This window comes from Pongo pygmaeus, chromosome 19, assembly GCF_028885625.2.
Source record: "Pongo pygmaeus isolate AG05252 chromosome 19, NHGRI_mPonPyg2-v2.0_pri, whole genome shotgun sequence".
Lineage (NCBI taxonomy): Eukaryota > Metazoa > Chordata > Mammalia > Primates > Hominidae > Pongo > Pongo pygmaeus.
Genome location: NC_072392.2, coordinates 85862342 through 85879018, shown reverse-complemented (window position 1 = coordinate 85879018; position 16677 = coordinate 85862342). Strand labels below are relative to the sequence as shown.

At 42.9% G+C, this 16677-nt stretch overlaps 2 protein-coding genes across 3 annotated transcripts in view; one reads left to right on the top strand and one right to left on the bottom strand.

Annotated features, from left to right (window-relative positions):
• Positions 1 to 16677, top strand: part of PSMD12 (proteasome 26S subunit, non-ATPase 12) — a 376293-nt gene that overhangs the window by 29593 nt on the left and 330023 nt on the right. The gene's annotated exons all lie outside the window — the stretch shown is intronic.
• PITPNC1 (phosphatidylinositol transfer protein cytoplasmic 1) overlaps positions 1 to 16677 on the bottom strand; it is a 315851-nt gene that overhangs the window by 6134 nt on the left and 293040 nt on the right. Inside the window, exons 7-8 of one of the 2 annotated variants that reach the window (XM_063656481.1) lie at positions 15426 to 15489; positions 3897 to 4015 (exon numbers count right to left, since the gene is read on the bottom strand). In XM_063656481.1, the coding sequence (XP_063512551.1) occupies positions 3897 to 4015; positions 15426 to 15489 (183 nt within the window). The remainder of the gene's footprint in view (positions 1 to 3896; positions 4016 to 15425; positions 15490 to 16677) is intronic. The other variant, XM_054459617.2, reaches the window with a different exon arrangement.

The window sequence follows — 16677 nt, the reverse complement described above, 5'->3', positions numbered from 1 at the left end:
TTGAGATAGAGTCTTGCTCTGTTGCACAGGCTGGAGTGCAATGGCGTGATCTTGGCTCACTGCAACCTCCACCTCCCGGGTTCAAGTAATTCTCTTGCCTCAGCCTCCTGAATAGCTGGGACTACAGGCATGTGCCACCATGCCCAGCTAATTTTTGTACTTTTAGCAGAGACAGGGTTTCACCATGTTGGCCAGGCTGGTCTCGAACTCCTGACCTGGTGATCCACCTGCCTCGGCCTCCCAAAGTGCTGGGATTACAGGCGTGAGCCACTGTGCCCGGCCTTATTACTGTTATTATTAATTATTGTTACCCTGGCTATCCCTGGTATCCTTTGCCATTTTAATTTGCTGGGAACAGGGAAAAGAGGTAGCTGGGCTTATTAAAGACTGAGTCAAGGCCCAAGGCTTATCCTGGAGCAAAATGCAAAATTTAGTGCCCGCGGATTTTCTGTATCTGTTTTGGCCCCCCAGAGACCCATTTTTCATTGTTTCTTGTCCACTGCCATGTACTTAGCAGTTGAAACTTCATTAGATAATATTGGAGGGAATAACCAGCATGAAACAATATAGCCACTTTGGAAATACTGAGTAGGTAATGAATATTCATAACACAGTATTAATCCTTAGGGCTTTTCTTTTCTTTTTTCTTTTTTTTTTTTGAGACAGAGTTTCGCTCTTGTCTCCCAGGCTGGAGTGCAATGGCGCGATCTCGGCTCACTGCAACTTCTGCCTCCGGGGTTCAAGCGATTCTCCTGCCTCAGCCTCCCGAGTAGCTGGGATTACAGGCGTCTGCCACCACGCCCGGCTAATTTTTGTGTTATTAGTAGAGATGGGGTTTCACCATGTTGGCCAGGCTGGTCTCGAACTCCTGACCTCGGGTAATCCGTCCGCCTCAGCCTCCCAAAGTGCTGGGATTACAGGCATGAGCCACCGTGCCTGGCTTCATCCTTAGATTTTATAACATCTGAGCAAACCAGAAGTATTTTTCACAAAATGAAATCCTTAAGAGGATTTCCTGGGAACAATTATTAAAATTTTCTGAAAGGGAAAGTTTTTACAAAGGAAATAAATCATTATGACTATGTGGATAAGATATAAAATTCAGAATATATCAAGAAAAATTGTACCTATAAACTTACCAATTTTTAAAAACATGAAGACTATTAAATGAGCTAAGAAGTGAGATTAAGGTTATATAAAAAGAAGCATTTATTTCACAATAAAGTTGAGAGTGAGAAAAATTTTAGTGAATCAGGGTATGTTATGTTTTTGCTATGATAAATGGATATTATCTTTGAAAAAGCAGACTTTCTTAATCAAGTGGCTGAATAGATTGCTCTACTCCACATAGCCAGCAGGGGGCAGAAATAATCTAAAGCACAGAATTTTGATTTTCCACTCCCAGAGGCTCTTAGAAGTTCCCCTTCCTTGAAGGCTTTGAACCTGCTCAATTGAAAAGAAGACTTATTTCCTCACTGCTGTGTTCATGGATGTTAATTTCGCCTAATTTCATCTAATTTGTCCCTGCTTGGGTTGATGATCTAAAATTCATTTAGCACCCATGCAGTTTTTATTTGTGACAAAGAGCCACCTCCTGAGTTTCACTGTTTTTCATTATGATACAGGAGAAAGACTAAGGAAAAATAAATGTGCTCCAATTTCACGGAATTCCAAAGGATAATGGAAATGTCATAAGCATTCAAAATAACCACTTTGTGTAATTTCTCCGGTGGCAGGCATCTTTCACCCTGAAGTCACAGGAACAACGCTGAGGGGCAGCCAGAGATTACATGGGCTTTTCCATGGGAAGAACCACTCTACATTATCACCTTCTACATAGTAAGTGGACTGTATTTTTTATTTTACTTTATTTATTTATTGAGATGGAGTTGCACTCTTGTTGTCCAGGCTGGAGTGCAGTGGCGCGATCTCTGCTCACTGCAACCTCCGTCTCCTGGGTTCAAACGATTCTCCTGCCTCAGTCTCCCGAGTAGCTGGGATTATAGGCATGCGCCACCACGCCCAGCTAATTTTGTATTTTTAGTAGAGACGGGGTTTCTCCATGTTGGTCAGGCTGGTCTTAAACTCCCGACCTCAGGTGATCCTCCCGCCTTGGCCTCCCAAAGTGCTGGGATTACAGGCGTGAGCCGCCGTGCACAGCCATGGACTTTAATTATAAAGTAATAATCACAGTAAAACTGAAAGAAAGCCAAGCCAAGGGCCTTATAAGCTGTGAGAAAATCGCTGAGTTTAGCATCTTTTAGCCATCTGGTGTCTCCTCTTTTCCTGTAGCTTCCTTTGTTTGCCTGGTCATATTTATAGTGAATGGCTTTCAGAGTGGTCGAGGGGGAACTGGGGCCCAACATTTCTAAAAGAAAAGGTAATTGAAAGTGATAGAAATTTAAGGAGACTTTCCTTAAAGAGCACTTCTAGGGGGAAGTCCTACTGGAATTGGTCTGTGCATAGAGAGGAAACGCCTCTTGCTCCAACAGTTTCCTACAAATCGGATCACTGCATGCAAAATGGGAGAAGAGTTAGGGCCCTTGCAACCTCAAGGGCAATCACATGCAACCAGTTGCAGCACATGAGCCTTGCAGGGCACATTCCAAAGACATGCTCCAAAAATTTAACTAAAAATTTCCAAAGTGCAATCAGAAGGTCTTCACAATTCTAAAGGATCCATTTATGACAATAGCCACGTCTGAATTTCCTAGAACTACAGCATTGAATTTTTTTTTTTTTTTTTTTGAGACAGAGTTTTGCTCTTGTTGCCCAGGCTGGAGTGCAATGGCGTGATCTTGGCTCACTGCAACCTCCGCCTCCCAGGTTCAAGCAATTCTCCTGCCTCAGCCTCCTGAGTCAAGCTAGGATTACAGGCATGCGCCACCACACCCAGCTAATTTTGTATTTTTAGTAGAGACGAGGTTTCTCCATGTTGGTCAGGCTGGTCTCGAACCCCCGACCTCAGGTGATCCACCTGCCTCGGCCTCCCAAAGTGCTGGGCTTACAGGCATGAGCCACCGCGCCCGGCTGAATTTTTTTTAACACCTACTATGTATTATTCTGGAGACTGGGCTAAGGGACATGAGGACTCAAGGCGGAACCCAAAGAGATCACGGCTCTGGCTGAAGATGCAAAGAAATGATTTGGTGATTACACTTTTCTTTGTTATCTCTAGCTCCCCTTCATTAGCATGAATGATTGAGAGATTACGGTACTTAAAATGCTGGCATACAATACACAGTCAGCTCTCAATTTCCAGTGTGCAACGAAATAACTGAGGCTCTCTAAGGCTTATCCTAAGTCGCAGGGATCTGCTAGGCAGCTCAGCACATCCCCAGCTCACACCCCTTCACTGCTCAGCCTGTGTGTCTGCACAGACTGCAGCCCATCTTGAGATTATCCTAAGTAAAAAGGAACTGATTGGGTAAAACAGCTATAAAGAGCCACAGAAAGCTTTTCAAAGCAAATGTAAAGAAACCTAAAATAGCTGATGAGCCAGAAGCCCTCCCTTGAATGAATAAGTGAGTGTTAGCTATGTTTTTAAAAGTTACTGACATGTTATTCTAGTTTACATATGACATCGATTTTCACTCCTCTGCTCTTTTATGGTGCAGGCCGTTTTACTAGTCCCACAAAAGTGTTTCCACTCTCCATGTTCTTGGTTTTATGACCGAAATAACCTCCATGTCAAGCAACTTTAAGGGATCGAAACGTCTGGAAGAGAGAGGTGACACTGCCCAATTTAGATCCAGCTCAGGTTCTGCAGCAACAGGGTCTGGGTGACGACATGTTTCTATGGAAGGGTGGGAACCGGGCATCTGCAGTATTTCCAAGATCAGTTTACATGTGCATTTGTGAAAGGGTGGGCAACATGTTTTAAAAATTCTACGTACACTTGTTTGGGCATGACTCTCTATGTCATCCACAGGGGAGGAATGCTGATTGCAAACTTTTATGTTGGTTTGTTCATGCATGTTTTTCTCGTATTCCCGAACATCATCCATTGTCATATCTGAAAGAGGTCAAGACGTTGGCAACTTCCGTTATTAGATGCAAACTTTCAATGGGGACACTTTAGGGAAAGATGGTAGCTGAGCAGTAGCCAAGGAGGTTTAAAAAAGCAGAGACTTGTCTAACTTTATGATGAGTAAGTCATAAAGTTAGCTAAACCAACCAAAGGGGGACTGAGGGCAAGGAAGTTAAGTCAAAATAGTCTTAGAACAGAGAAGAGTGGAAATTATTTAGGGGTGATTCTTGTAAAGTGAGCTAGGTTTGGGTAGAAAGTATTAGCATGTGGGCAGTGCCATAGCCTGAGATCTCCTAAAGCATCATTAGAAGATCCCATTGGGAACAGAGGGTCAGTTTTGCTTGGTTTAATACTTACCTTCCACATAGCTTTCGAAATAGATTTAGAGGTTGTTTAAATCAACGCATTCAACAACAGAAAGGACACTTCCATTGCTGTTATAGGAGGCAGGATGTAGAAGGCAGAGCAATGATATTCACTGGTACAATTGAGATTTGGTGCAACTTGCACACAGATGTAAATTTGCACAGAATGCATGGCGTCAGAGTGCAGGTCTATACTGAACTTCAGGTCTTGCCTAACAGCTTGAAGATGGCTGGCACTACTTCTACCCACACTGATCTAAAAATAAAATGGCACATGACATGAGTTTTGGCCCAAGTCTGCAGTTTTTCAGTATTTCAGGATAATGATCTCTTAATCTAGTGGTTCTCAACGGGGGACAATTTTGTGACATTTTTGGTTGTAGAACTAGGGAAGGGGTGCTACTGGCATCTAGTGTGCAGAGGCCAGGGACACTATGGAGCATCCTACAATGCACAGGACCCCCAGCTCCCAACAAAAAATTGTCTGGTCCAAAATGTCAATAGTACCAAAGTTGAGAAACCCTGTCTTAATCCAACTGATAAAAATTTTAAGGCCAGACATGGTGGCTCATGCCTGTAATCCCAGCACTTTGGGAGGCCAAGGCGGGTGGATCAGTTGAGGTCAGGAGTTCGAGACCAGCCTGGACAACATGGTGAAACCCCGTCTCTACTAAAAATACAAAAATTAGCTGGGAGTGGTGGAGGGCGCCTGTAATCCCAGCTACATGGGAGGCTGAGACAGCAGAAGCACTTGAACCCGGGAGGCAGAAGTTGCAGCGAGCTGAGATCACACCACTGCACTCCAGCCTGGGCGACAGAGCGAGACCCTGTCTCAAAAAAAACCAACCAACCAAACAAAAAAAACTTAAATAAGGAACCCATCCACCTTCAGTATGTGAAATGCATAAAAATGACAATTAGTCTCACTTCAAATACTTCTGTCATTTTACCCCCACCCCTACCCGGCTCCTTGGTTATTTTACATTTTATCAGCAATATTCCCAGGTAGGCATTCCTCTGTTACTCTCTTGGCAGAACTGAACTTCATGCTCTTTACCAACGATGGTATGCCGAACAAAGTGCTTACTCTGTCACCCTGAACACTAATTGGCTTAGTGGGGATTTAGAGTGGGCATTCACAGCTGGAATTTTTCCTTCAGTATTTTCTGCATCATGTGGTTTGGTGTCTTTTTATATCAATCCATGTGTCATGTGAGATCCTCTTCATTTCCAAAGGGCAGACTTGCCAGGAGTTTATGATTTAATTCACTGTGGTCTGGGACCAAGATGGTGTGTGCCTCTAAATCCAGACCTGGTCTATTTTATGCAGAAGATCATTCCCAGGTATACCTGGAAATCCTCAATCACAAATGCGGTCCATAAGCAATGTAAGTATCAAGAATGCTAAGCAGCAGCCTGGCCAAGCAAGGAGCATGCTCTTCTTTTAGAAAATTGAGGTAACCAAAAAGCAATAAAGAGATGCTGCTTTATGATGAAAACAAATGCATCTTAGTTAATAATAACAACACATTCTTTCAGTACAATCACTTTACTTTCAATGGCTGCTTATCAACATTTCTTAAACACAAATATATCTGAAATAATACTAGACGATCATTTTTAGCTAGGAGTTGAAAATTTAAAGAAGTTTCTCTACACATACGTCATTAGGGGGTGCCCCCCACCATCCCAGCAGGCATGACAGTAATTTGGAAGACAAAAGCCAAGGAGTTATAGGTTTTTTTGTTCTATTGAATCCCCATAGAAATCATACTTCATCTTGAATTAGCTCAACGTCAAGATAGGAGCTTAAACTTTGTGACTATGGGCTTTCAAAGATGTATCCATTTTATGGATGTGAAAAAGGGTTTAACAACAAAGATATTCATTGCTGCCTTGTTCATAATAATGAAAAATTGAAAACAACCCAGGGGACTGATAGCACTATGCAATCATTAAAAATTAGGTAGAAGAATAGTTAATCCTAGAGAGATATCCTTGATCTATTGTTAAATAAAAAATAGGAGGTAAAAAGAACTGCACATAGCATATGAAATTAATTTAGTCAGAAAACCATTATCTACATTAAAAAAACACTGAAAGGATATATTTCAAAATGTTAACAGTGATTATTTTGAAGAGTTAGAATTACAGGTAATTTTAATTTCCTTCTTTTTGCTTATCTACATTTTTGAAATTTTCTACATCAAATATGCATTGCTTGTGGAAAAGAAAAAAAACATTATTTAAGAATCTGTTATTTTGGGTTGGGCAGGGTGGGTTATGCTTGTAATCCCAGCACTTTGGGAGGCCGAGGTGGGCGGATCACTTGAGGCCAGGAGTTGGAGACCAGCCCGGCCAACATGGTGAAACCCTGTCTCTACTAAAAATAGAAAAATTAGCCAGGTATGGTGGCATACACCTGTAACCCCAGCTACTCGGGAGGCTGAGGTACAAGAATCGCTTGAACCTGGGAGATGGAGGCTGCAGTGAGTCAAGATCACGCCACTGCACTCCAGCCTGGGCGACAGAGCAAGACTCTGTCTCAAAAAAAAAAAAAAAAAAAAAAAAATTTGTTATTTTGGATCATTATGAGATGGATACCGTCAATTTGGAATCGGTAAGGAGAAGATAGACTTTTCCAGAATTTCTGTTCACTCTAGAAACATAATCTCCTCGGTTTTTTTGTTTTGTTTTGTTTTGTTTTGAGACAGAGTCTAACTCTGTCACCCAGGCTGGAGTGCACTGGAGCAATTTCAGCTCACTGCAACCTCCGCCTCCTGGGTTCAAGTGATTCTCCCACCTCAGCCTCCCGAGTAGCTGGGATTACTGGTGTGTGCCACCACGCCTGGTTAATTTTTGTATTTTTACTAGAGATGGGGTGTCACCATGTTGGTCAGGCTGGTCTCGAACTCCTGACCTCAAGTGATCCGCCCACCTCGGCCTCCCAAAGTGCTGGGATTACAGGTGTGAGCCACCATGCCCAGCCATCCCTTATTATTTTTTTTAAACAAAGAGTTAAGAAACTAAATTTCAGAAAATTCTATAAAAGAAAATCTCCCAATTTTGCCACATAGGAATGAACATTCCTAGTAGAGTAGTTCTCTAAAAGATGGTGATAATTTGGTCCCTGCTGTGAAGGAAAATATGTTTGTCTAAATCCTGAAATATCCTCACAGACTATAAATGTGTATGAACATGATGTAAATATTTTCAGTATTTCTCAGTAATTTATGGAAATCCTAATCAAGTGAAAATGCTCCTGTTCAGGTTAGCTGGTAAAATGCACTGTCTAGCTTTTGCAACATATATGACCTCAAAATCTCTATAGAAATCAATATTTTAGTAAATTCAATTACATGTGCTGAATGACAGATTATACAGTAATGATGATTCATCTTTATTACTGATTGATTTTCAATGATCAGAGTGACTTCAAACAATTTAGGTTCAGATTTCTTTGCTTCCAGCAAACAAATGCTTATATGTATCAACTCTTTTTTTTTTTTTTTCGAGACTGAGTTTCGCTCTTGTCACCCAGGCTGGAGTGCAATGGTGCGATCTTGGCTCACCACAAACTCAGCCTTCTGGGTTCAAGCGATTCTCCTGCCTCAGCCTCCCAAGTAGCTGGGATTACAGGCACCTGCCACCACACCCAGCTAATTTTTGTATTTTTAGTAGAGACGGGGTTTCACCATGTTGGCCAGGCTGGTCTCGAACTCCTGACCTTGTGATTCACCCGCCTCGGCCTCCCAAAGTGCTGGGATTACAGGTGTGAGCCACCGCACCCGGCCCAAACTCTTAATTAAACGAAGCCCACGTCAATTACTTTGCAAATACACTGGTAAACAGTCAGCCCTTCACTTATAGATTGTGAAAGGTCATAATTTACTTTTCCTAAATAAGGTTTCCTACAAAAGACTCCTTAAGCCAGCAATACTGGGGATAATTGCCTGATTTAAGAGAATATTGCAACTGGTACGGTATTTCTTCTGATAAAGAAAGTGCATCCTAATACTTTGAGACTCTGCTATCAGAGGTTAAACAGCCCTGGGAAGTATTTTGGGGACACACGTGCCCTGCTCACTGTACTTCAGTGGGACAATATTTCCTTTCCTTGCCTTCTGGAGAGGCCATTTCTTTTCTTCTCTTTCTTGCTGTCCTTCAGGTGAGGAGAGATCAGATCCCAGACTCTTATCTCAGGGCGTGAGGTCATACTGCATGGGGCCTGAGTAGAACGTTCTCCTCTGCCAGTGACTGGGCTGAAGCCAAAATCTCCTCCTCAACCATCAACTCCACTTTGGCAAAGAGGCTCTGGTCTCAGGGGATTTGTTAATTGATAATCCTGTTAGTAAACATTTACACTGAGACTAATTTTTAGCTTATATGAACACCACCACACAGAATAGCTTTGTACATGTCGTACATGTATTCATGGGCAATTTGTATTTCTTTTTCTTTTTTTCTTTTTTGAGACAGAGTCTCACTCTGTCCCCAGGCTGGAGTGTAGTGGCGCCATCTCGGCTCACTGTAACCTTTGTCTCCCAGGTTCAAGCGACTCTCCTGCCTCAGCCTCCTGAGTAGCTGGGATTACAGGCACGTGTCACCATACTCGGCTAACTTTTTTTGTATTTTTAGTAGAGACGGGGTTTCACCATGTTGTCCAGGCTGGTCTTGAACTCCTGACCTCAGGTGATCTGCCTGCCTCGGTCTCCCAAAGTGCTGGGATTACAGGCATGAACCACTGCACCCAGCCTCATGTGTATTCCAGAATAAAATTCTGGAAGTTGTTTGTGCTTATCATTTCTATGGTATATTTTATTAAATTGGATTATCATTTTATATTAAAAACTGGATATAATCACTCTTAAATTTTTGCTATCAGATGGGCAAATGTCCTATTTTCTTGTTTTTCTCATTACAGTTCTTGTGATTAGTAGTAAGTTTATTGGCCATTTGCATTTCTTCTTCTATGATTTACTTATTAATATCCTTTACCATTTTCTTGAGTGACTGATTTTTTTTTTTTTTGAGGTAGGGTTTTGCTCTGTCACCTAGGCTGGAGTGCAGTGTGTGACCATAGTTCACTGCAGCCTTGACCTCCCAGACTCAAGTGGTCCTTCCACCTCAGCCTCTCAAGCAGCTGGGACTACAGGCACACCATCATGTCCAGCTAATTTTTCATTTTTGTAGAGATGGGGTCTCCCTATGTTGCCAGGGCTGGTCTCAAACTCCTCAGCTCGAGTGATTCTCCCGCCTTGGCCTCCCAAAGTGCTGGGATTACAGGTGTGAGCAACCACACCTGGCCAAATTTTCAATTTATAGGACCTCTTTATGTATTATAGATGGTAATCCTGTTGACTACATATGCAGCAAATATTTTCCCCTAGTCTTTTAGCTTTGTTTATGGTGGCAATTTTCTTTAAATCATTGTATTTTTAAAGAAAGGAGGTTAATTTCACAGGAAGTGGAGGCAAGATCATATGTTTGAAAGGCCTTTAGAAGTCAGTTGAACACACATGGAAACTACAAATGCCCTTGAACAAAGCATCTGCAAGTGTGAATTTTCCTTCATTGTACCACACAGTTGCAGCAGCAAACATTTTAAAAAGGGGAGTCTTCTGTTCTAATTAATGATCTGTGAAATGGCACATTATACTTTATTTCCCTCTACAAACATTTCCATTCACTTTCAGCCTCCTTCACCAAAACAGAAGTCATTTTTACATCATTCTAAGTCAAAATAAAAGTCTTGAACAAGTAGTTGGGTCACGGAGGCTCCAGAAATCATAAATAAGAATGGATACTTCTTTGGCTCCAGCAAAATGGTAGCCATCCTTTGAGAAATGCCATTTTTTAAACTCTTTACAATGATTATAAATTCAATACATTCTTCTTACAAAAAGCTTAGGGTGACTCCATTTTTTTGTAGTGAAAGTAGCCAATCCTCAAAGTGTGGTGTATACCTTTTCCACATAATTCAGACCACTAAGATCTAGAACTGTAATCTTTAGTCGTGATTTTTTTTTTTTTTTGAGACAGAGTTTTGCTCTTGTTGCCCAGGCTGGAGTGCAATGGTGCGATCTCAGCTCACTGCAACCTCTGCCTCCTGGGTTCAAGCGATTCTCCTACCTCAGCCTCCTGAGTAGCTGGGGTTACAGGCGCCCGCAACCACGCCTAGCTAACTTTTGTATTTTCAGTAGAGACGGAGTTTCACCATGTTGGCCAGGCTGGTCTTGAACTCCTGACCTCAGGTGATCTGCCCGCCTTGGCCTCCCAGAGTGCTGGGGTTACAGGTGTGAGCCACCGTGCCAGCCTTATAGTTGTGATTTTTTTCTGCAGTTTTTAATTGGGAGCAGGGAGTAGGCAGGGGAAGGGTTCACAGATTCCTCTGAAAATCTGATGGAAAGTTATTCATTCTCTCACCAGATAAACGAATACAAGCACACACACATAAAATGTTGCGTTGGAAAATGCTGGCTTGGTGAACTCAACCAGCTAATGCAACCCCTAGCAGGCGTCTTTCTCCATTTTAATCTTGCCTCCCTCATTGTTAGACCTGCTCTAGGGACTCCAGGCTGATTTCTAAGTCACTTTCATGAGGTAGTGTCGTCTACACCAGCCAGAACTCTCCCTCTCTCATACTTTTTGGTTAGAGTCAGGTTTTCAAAGACATTCGTGAGGTTCACCTCAATCATAGGCTCCTTCTGGCAATGTTCTCAAAACACTGTCAGATTTGTAAAGCAAAACCATGCCTTTGTGAAACTGGGCTGCCTATTTTTATCCACCTTCCCTCTCACCCCATCTCCTGAAATATGTTGTTGTTATTTCTCTGATTAGTGTTCTAGTCATGCAGAGAGACCCAAGGCTCATGGATAAAGACCAATCACGGCTTTGAAAGACACACTCAACTCCTCCAATATGGAAATGGTTACACTTTACAATGAACATGAGCAGAATAAAATCTCTTTAGGGAAACAGTTTCGTGACAGCCAAATGCTGAAACTCAGAAGAGATACAAAATTAATCCTTGGCTGACAAATGATCACTACCCTCAACAATGTCCTTTTTTCTTGACTCTTAATTAAGCACTGGAGGTGGTGAGTCTAATTAGAGAGAAAGACATCTAGAGCTACCCATGCATCAGTGTGTACAGTTTGTGCACTGTATGAACACACAGCAGAGGAGGCGAATGGGGCTAAAATTCAGCCCTAAGCCCAGAGCACCTGCTGAGTCTGCCCAGAATGGGCACCTTTTTCTAATTCATCTGTCTAAAGGGAAGCTTTTTTTTCTAATTCTCACAAGAAATCAGAGTTGTAAGAATTTGGGTTCCTGCAATCATTTTTATTTTATTTTTTGTTTTTTAGAGACAAAGTCTCACTCTGTCGCCCAGGCTGGAGTGTGGTTGGCCCTGCAGACAGCTATGATTCTCTAGTTAACCTATTTGGATTGAATCAATTAAACGGTCCTTACAACCCAATGTCCCAGTCTGGTTTATAGCCCTTACTATAAGCCAGTAGTTCTTAAACTTTAGCCAGCAACAGAACCATCTGGAGGGCTTGTTAAAACAATTGCTGGGCTAGACCCTCAGAGTTTCTGAATCAGTACGTTTGGGGTGGGGCCTGAGAATATGCATTTCTAACAAGTACCCTAGGGATGCTGACGTTGCAGGTCCAGGGACCTTACTTTGAGAACCAGTGCTAGAAGCTATAGCTATAGGCAAGGATTTATTTTGGATCTTTTCCATGTTTCCATGAGAGTCTCACTGAGCCTGTCCAGATCAAATAAAAATAGGCCACTTCAGGTACCCCAAAATGGAGTGGAAGGGTAATGCTGGTGGGCGCTTAGCCTGGGTACCAGTGGCACATATGGCCCACAGTTCCCAGAATTACTTTGAATATGGGACTGAGAAGGCACTCTGTGGACAGGAGTCATTTCCATTCATTTAATTCACCGAGTGTCTGCATCTGTGTGATGAAGGAGCCACTGTTTTCCTGGTCAGCAGCTCAGCTGTGGGTACTGATGGTTGCAGAAGCTTACATGAAATTAACCATGTAGTTCTCAGACCATTGCTGAGTGAAAAGGCTGCTTGTTTTGGTTGGTGCTATGTCAGTGTATGCAGGGGGAGACCCACTCTGTGGAGTGCAAGGTGTCCTAATGATCCACATTCACTAAAGCCCACACTGTTGTTTTGTGCTCAGGTAAGGAAAATGTTTTTTGCACAATAGACTCCTTAGTTGTTAAATGCCTCCACTTCACTCATCCTAAGTAAATAAGTGCTCTCTTTTGAAGGTCTCCAGATTCGGGGAGATCTCCTGTTTCCTTTGATACATTATTCTAGCCTTGGGCTCCTGTTATAATCCCAGAATTCTTTTTTTTTTTTTTTTTAAGAGATGAGTTCTTGCTCGGTCACCCAGGCTAGAGGCAGTGGTGCGATCATAGCTCACTGCAGCCTCCAGCTCCTGGGCTCAAGTGATCCTTTCACCTTGGTCTTCTGAATAGCTAAGACTACGGACATGCACCACTGTGCCTGGCTAATTTTCTTTATTTTGTAGAGATGATGTCTTGCTATGTCGCCCATGCTGGTCTCGAATCCTGGGCTCAAGTGATCCTCCATCCTAGGCCTCCCAAAGTGCTGGGATTACAGGTGTGAGCTATTGTGCCTGGCAGTTTTTTTTTTTTTTTTTTTTTTCAATTTTTATTAGAAGTCCCTAAGTCTCGGCCGGGCACAGTGGCTCACGCCTGTAATCCCAGTACTTTGGGAGGCTGAGGTGGGCGGATCACAAGGTCAGGAGTTCGAGACCAACCTGGCCAACATAGTAAAACCCCATCTCTACTAAAAAGACAAAAAAAAATTAGCAGGGCATGGTGGTGGGGGCCTGTAATCCCAGCTACTTGGGAGGCTGAGGCAAGGAGAATCGCTTGAACCTGGGAGGCGGAGGTTGCAGTGAGCCAAGATCGCGCCATTGCACTCTAGTCCATATGACAGTGCGAGACTCTGTCTCAAAAAAAAAAGAAGTCCCTAAGTTTCTTCCTTGCCCTAGGCTCAGCTGAGATGGAAAAGTCAGGCCCCATCCCCTTCCTGGCCTTTCATTTACTAGATACCCACCCACACTGGGTTTTCTTCCTATATCCTGCCTCTAATCAAACCCTCTTTATTATTCTGTCCTCTTGATCAGAGCCCGGTTATTCTTTTAGCTGAAAAATCTTCTTTGGCACTCTGGCAAGAGACAGAAACCTATCCAAGTGCCCTGTGTGTTGGTTTTCAAAGTGGCAGATTTTTGGCCCTTCAGGTACCTCTCTTTTTGCCAAACTTCTAATCAGTTTGCACCTATGATTCTTTAAATATCCTTTTGATATTTCCTTGGTGTTGGTAGCAAGGAAACCGTGAGCTCTGAGGAGCACAAGGTGGGAGAGACCAGAAGTTCTTATCCTTTCGTGGGGTCTGTGCTCCCTCTGAGAATCGGAGAAAAGCTCCCCAGAAAAAAAAACCAGAAAGATTTATTTAAGGATCAGAGGAAGTAATCACAGGAGACTCTCCTGCCTGCCTCACAAAACACAACTAGAAATAGACAGGTCTCTGGGAGACTTCATGACAATGTGGCAAGCCAGTGCTTTTGCAGCATGAGAGCGGCATTCTGTGGGTGTGTGATAAGACAGCATAAATAAATGATCTGCATTTGGACAAACCCAGGAAGGTGCATTTGCTCTTCAGAAGGTGCAGATCTGGGAAAACAGCAAAAGGAGGTAAGGAAAAAAAAAAAAAAAGCCCATAGCTTATAGAACCATGCCTTTTAAATGTGGCTCAGAAATAGCTAACGATATTAATAATAATGACTGTCTTTGCCCCTTCTGTCTAACGTGTCCTTTTACTTTGGTACCTTCTGCTCAGAAAAGGGAGGGAGTTGGTGAAACAATGACAGAAAAGGACCAAAATGCAATCTAGGTTATACTCAGAACAAATTTAATGTGACTTAGGAAAAGGCCAAGGAGGAGGGCATTTCATTAGACAATCGACCTGAAAATCAGATCTAACCTAAGTCACCGGTGGGGCGTGTTCCTTTCTATTTATAGCCAAGGACGGTAGCCATCTGATGACTGATTCTGGGAGTGCAGAAAATTCATGTGGACAAAACAAGACTGCTGAGGATCTGGGAAGGATGGTCCATCCATCATGGGAGGAAGCTAACCTTGTTTTCATTTGCTGGAAATGTGTAGAAATTGTTTAACTCTTCCCAGATCATGAACAAAAAAGCCAGAACAATAGTTTCAATTAGGATGAACGGGGCACCTATGCCTCTGTCTGCCCTTAAATTCTTGCAGAACCTGTATATATTTGGTGAGGGGTGGTTTCTTTTTTTTTTTTTTCTCCGAGACGGAGTCTCACTCTGTCACCCAGGCTGGAGTGCAGTGGGGTGAGCTCAGCTCACTGCAAACTCCGCCTCCCAGGTTCACGCCATTCTCCTGCCTCAGCCTCCTGAGTAGGTGGGACTACAGGTGCCTGCCACCATGCCCGGCTAATTTTTTTATTAATTGGTAGAGATGCGGTTTCACCGTGTTAGCCAGGATGGTCTCGATCTCCTGACCTTGTGATCTGCCCGCCTCGGCCTCCCAAAGTGCTGGGATTACAGGCATGAGCCACTGCGCCCGGCAAGGGGTGGTTTCAAATGTTCTCTGAATCAAAGGACTGCTTTTACTTGACAGGATGCTTCAGACAGCTTTGATCTTGATGTTGGGGATAAATTAGGATGGGTTTGAAACCCATCTAACAGAGAATGATGATGTGTATCAACTATGTAAGCATCAAACATCCTGAGGTTCCTACTTAGTCAATAATTCTGTGGTTACTTTAGACCAAGCTTCTATAATTACATCTTCATTATGCTTGGCAGACAGTGCTATTTCCAACACAGGAAGCAGCCGCCTTGCCTTTGTTGTTGTCCTTCTAGGTAGCAGTTGAAGCCAAATGGACAGAAAGCCCAAGACAACATGAAGTTGTTCTACAAGTTATTTTGGAGAAATTGACTTACCATACCACTCATCAACCCATGCAAAAGCCTGTCTATGTCCAATCAGCAGAATGTCTCGGACCACCTAAAAAGTAAAAGAAGGAGATTGAAATAATAGCATCTTCGATGAAAACTATCTGGAAGACAGGTTGTTAACAATTCCAGGAATCTTGGCAATTACAGAGTTCTTAATCCCTCTGTCCATAGGTGATGACAATTATAGGCTGCCTATAGGTCCTATAGTGCTCACACACCTCCAGCCCTTCCCCGTGGTGTATACACACTTGGCAGTATATTCATCTCCTTGTCTTATTTGAGAGTAGGGCTGGGTGTGTGTACAAACTAATGACAAATGCTTGACAGTCACACAGCAGTGATACAAATAAATATCTAGGTTAATTACCTTGAAGTTTTTCTCTACATTTATCTTTAACTAAAACAGCATCTACTTTTCATCTGTGGGAGGGTGTGTGTCTCACTGGTGACAGGAGGTCATAAATGTTGGAAATCTAGAACACTTTTCTAGGCAGCAAGTCACTTCTTTTTTTTTTTTTTTTTTTTTGGGACAGAGTCTTACTCTGTCGCCAAGCTGGAGTGCAGTGGCGTGATCTTGGCTCACAGCAACCTCTGCCTCCAGGGTTCAAGCAATTCTCCTGCCTCAGCCTCACAAGTAGCTGAGACTACAGGCGCGTGCCACCATGCCTGGCTAATTTTTGTATTTTTAATACAGATGGGGTTTCACCATGTTTGATAGGATGGTCTCGATCTCTTGACCTCGTCATCCGCCCGCCTCAACCTCCCAAATTACTGGGATCACAGGTGTGAGCCACCGTACCTGGCCGACAGCAAGTCACTTCTAAGCAAACAGCACTTAACATTCCCTCTTTTCTGATGACATATCCTAAATATTGATTTTTTTTTTTTTTTTTTTTTTGAGACAGAGTCTTGTTCTGTCCCCCAGGCTGAAGTGCAGTGGTGCAGTCTCAACTTACTGTAACCTCTGCCTCTTGTGTTTAAGCGATTCTTGTGCCTTAGCCTCCTGAGTAGCTGGGACTACAGGTGTGCACCACCGTGCCTGGCTAATTTTTGTATTTTTAGTATAGACAGGGTTTCGCCATGTTTTCCAGGCTGGTCTCAAACTCCTGGCCTCAAGCAATTCACCTGCTTTGGCCTCCCGAAGTGCTGGGATTACAGGTGTGAGCCACTTCACCCAGCCTGATTCAATTTTTTAATTGAACATTTTAAAATAACTTAAGAGTGTAATTGGATTGTT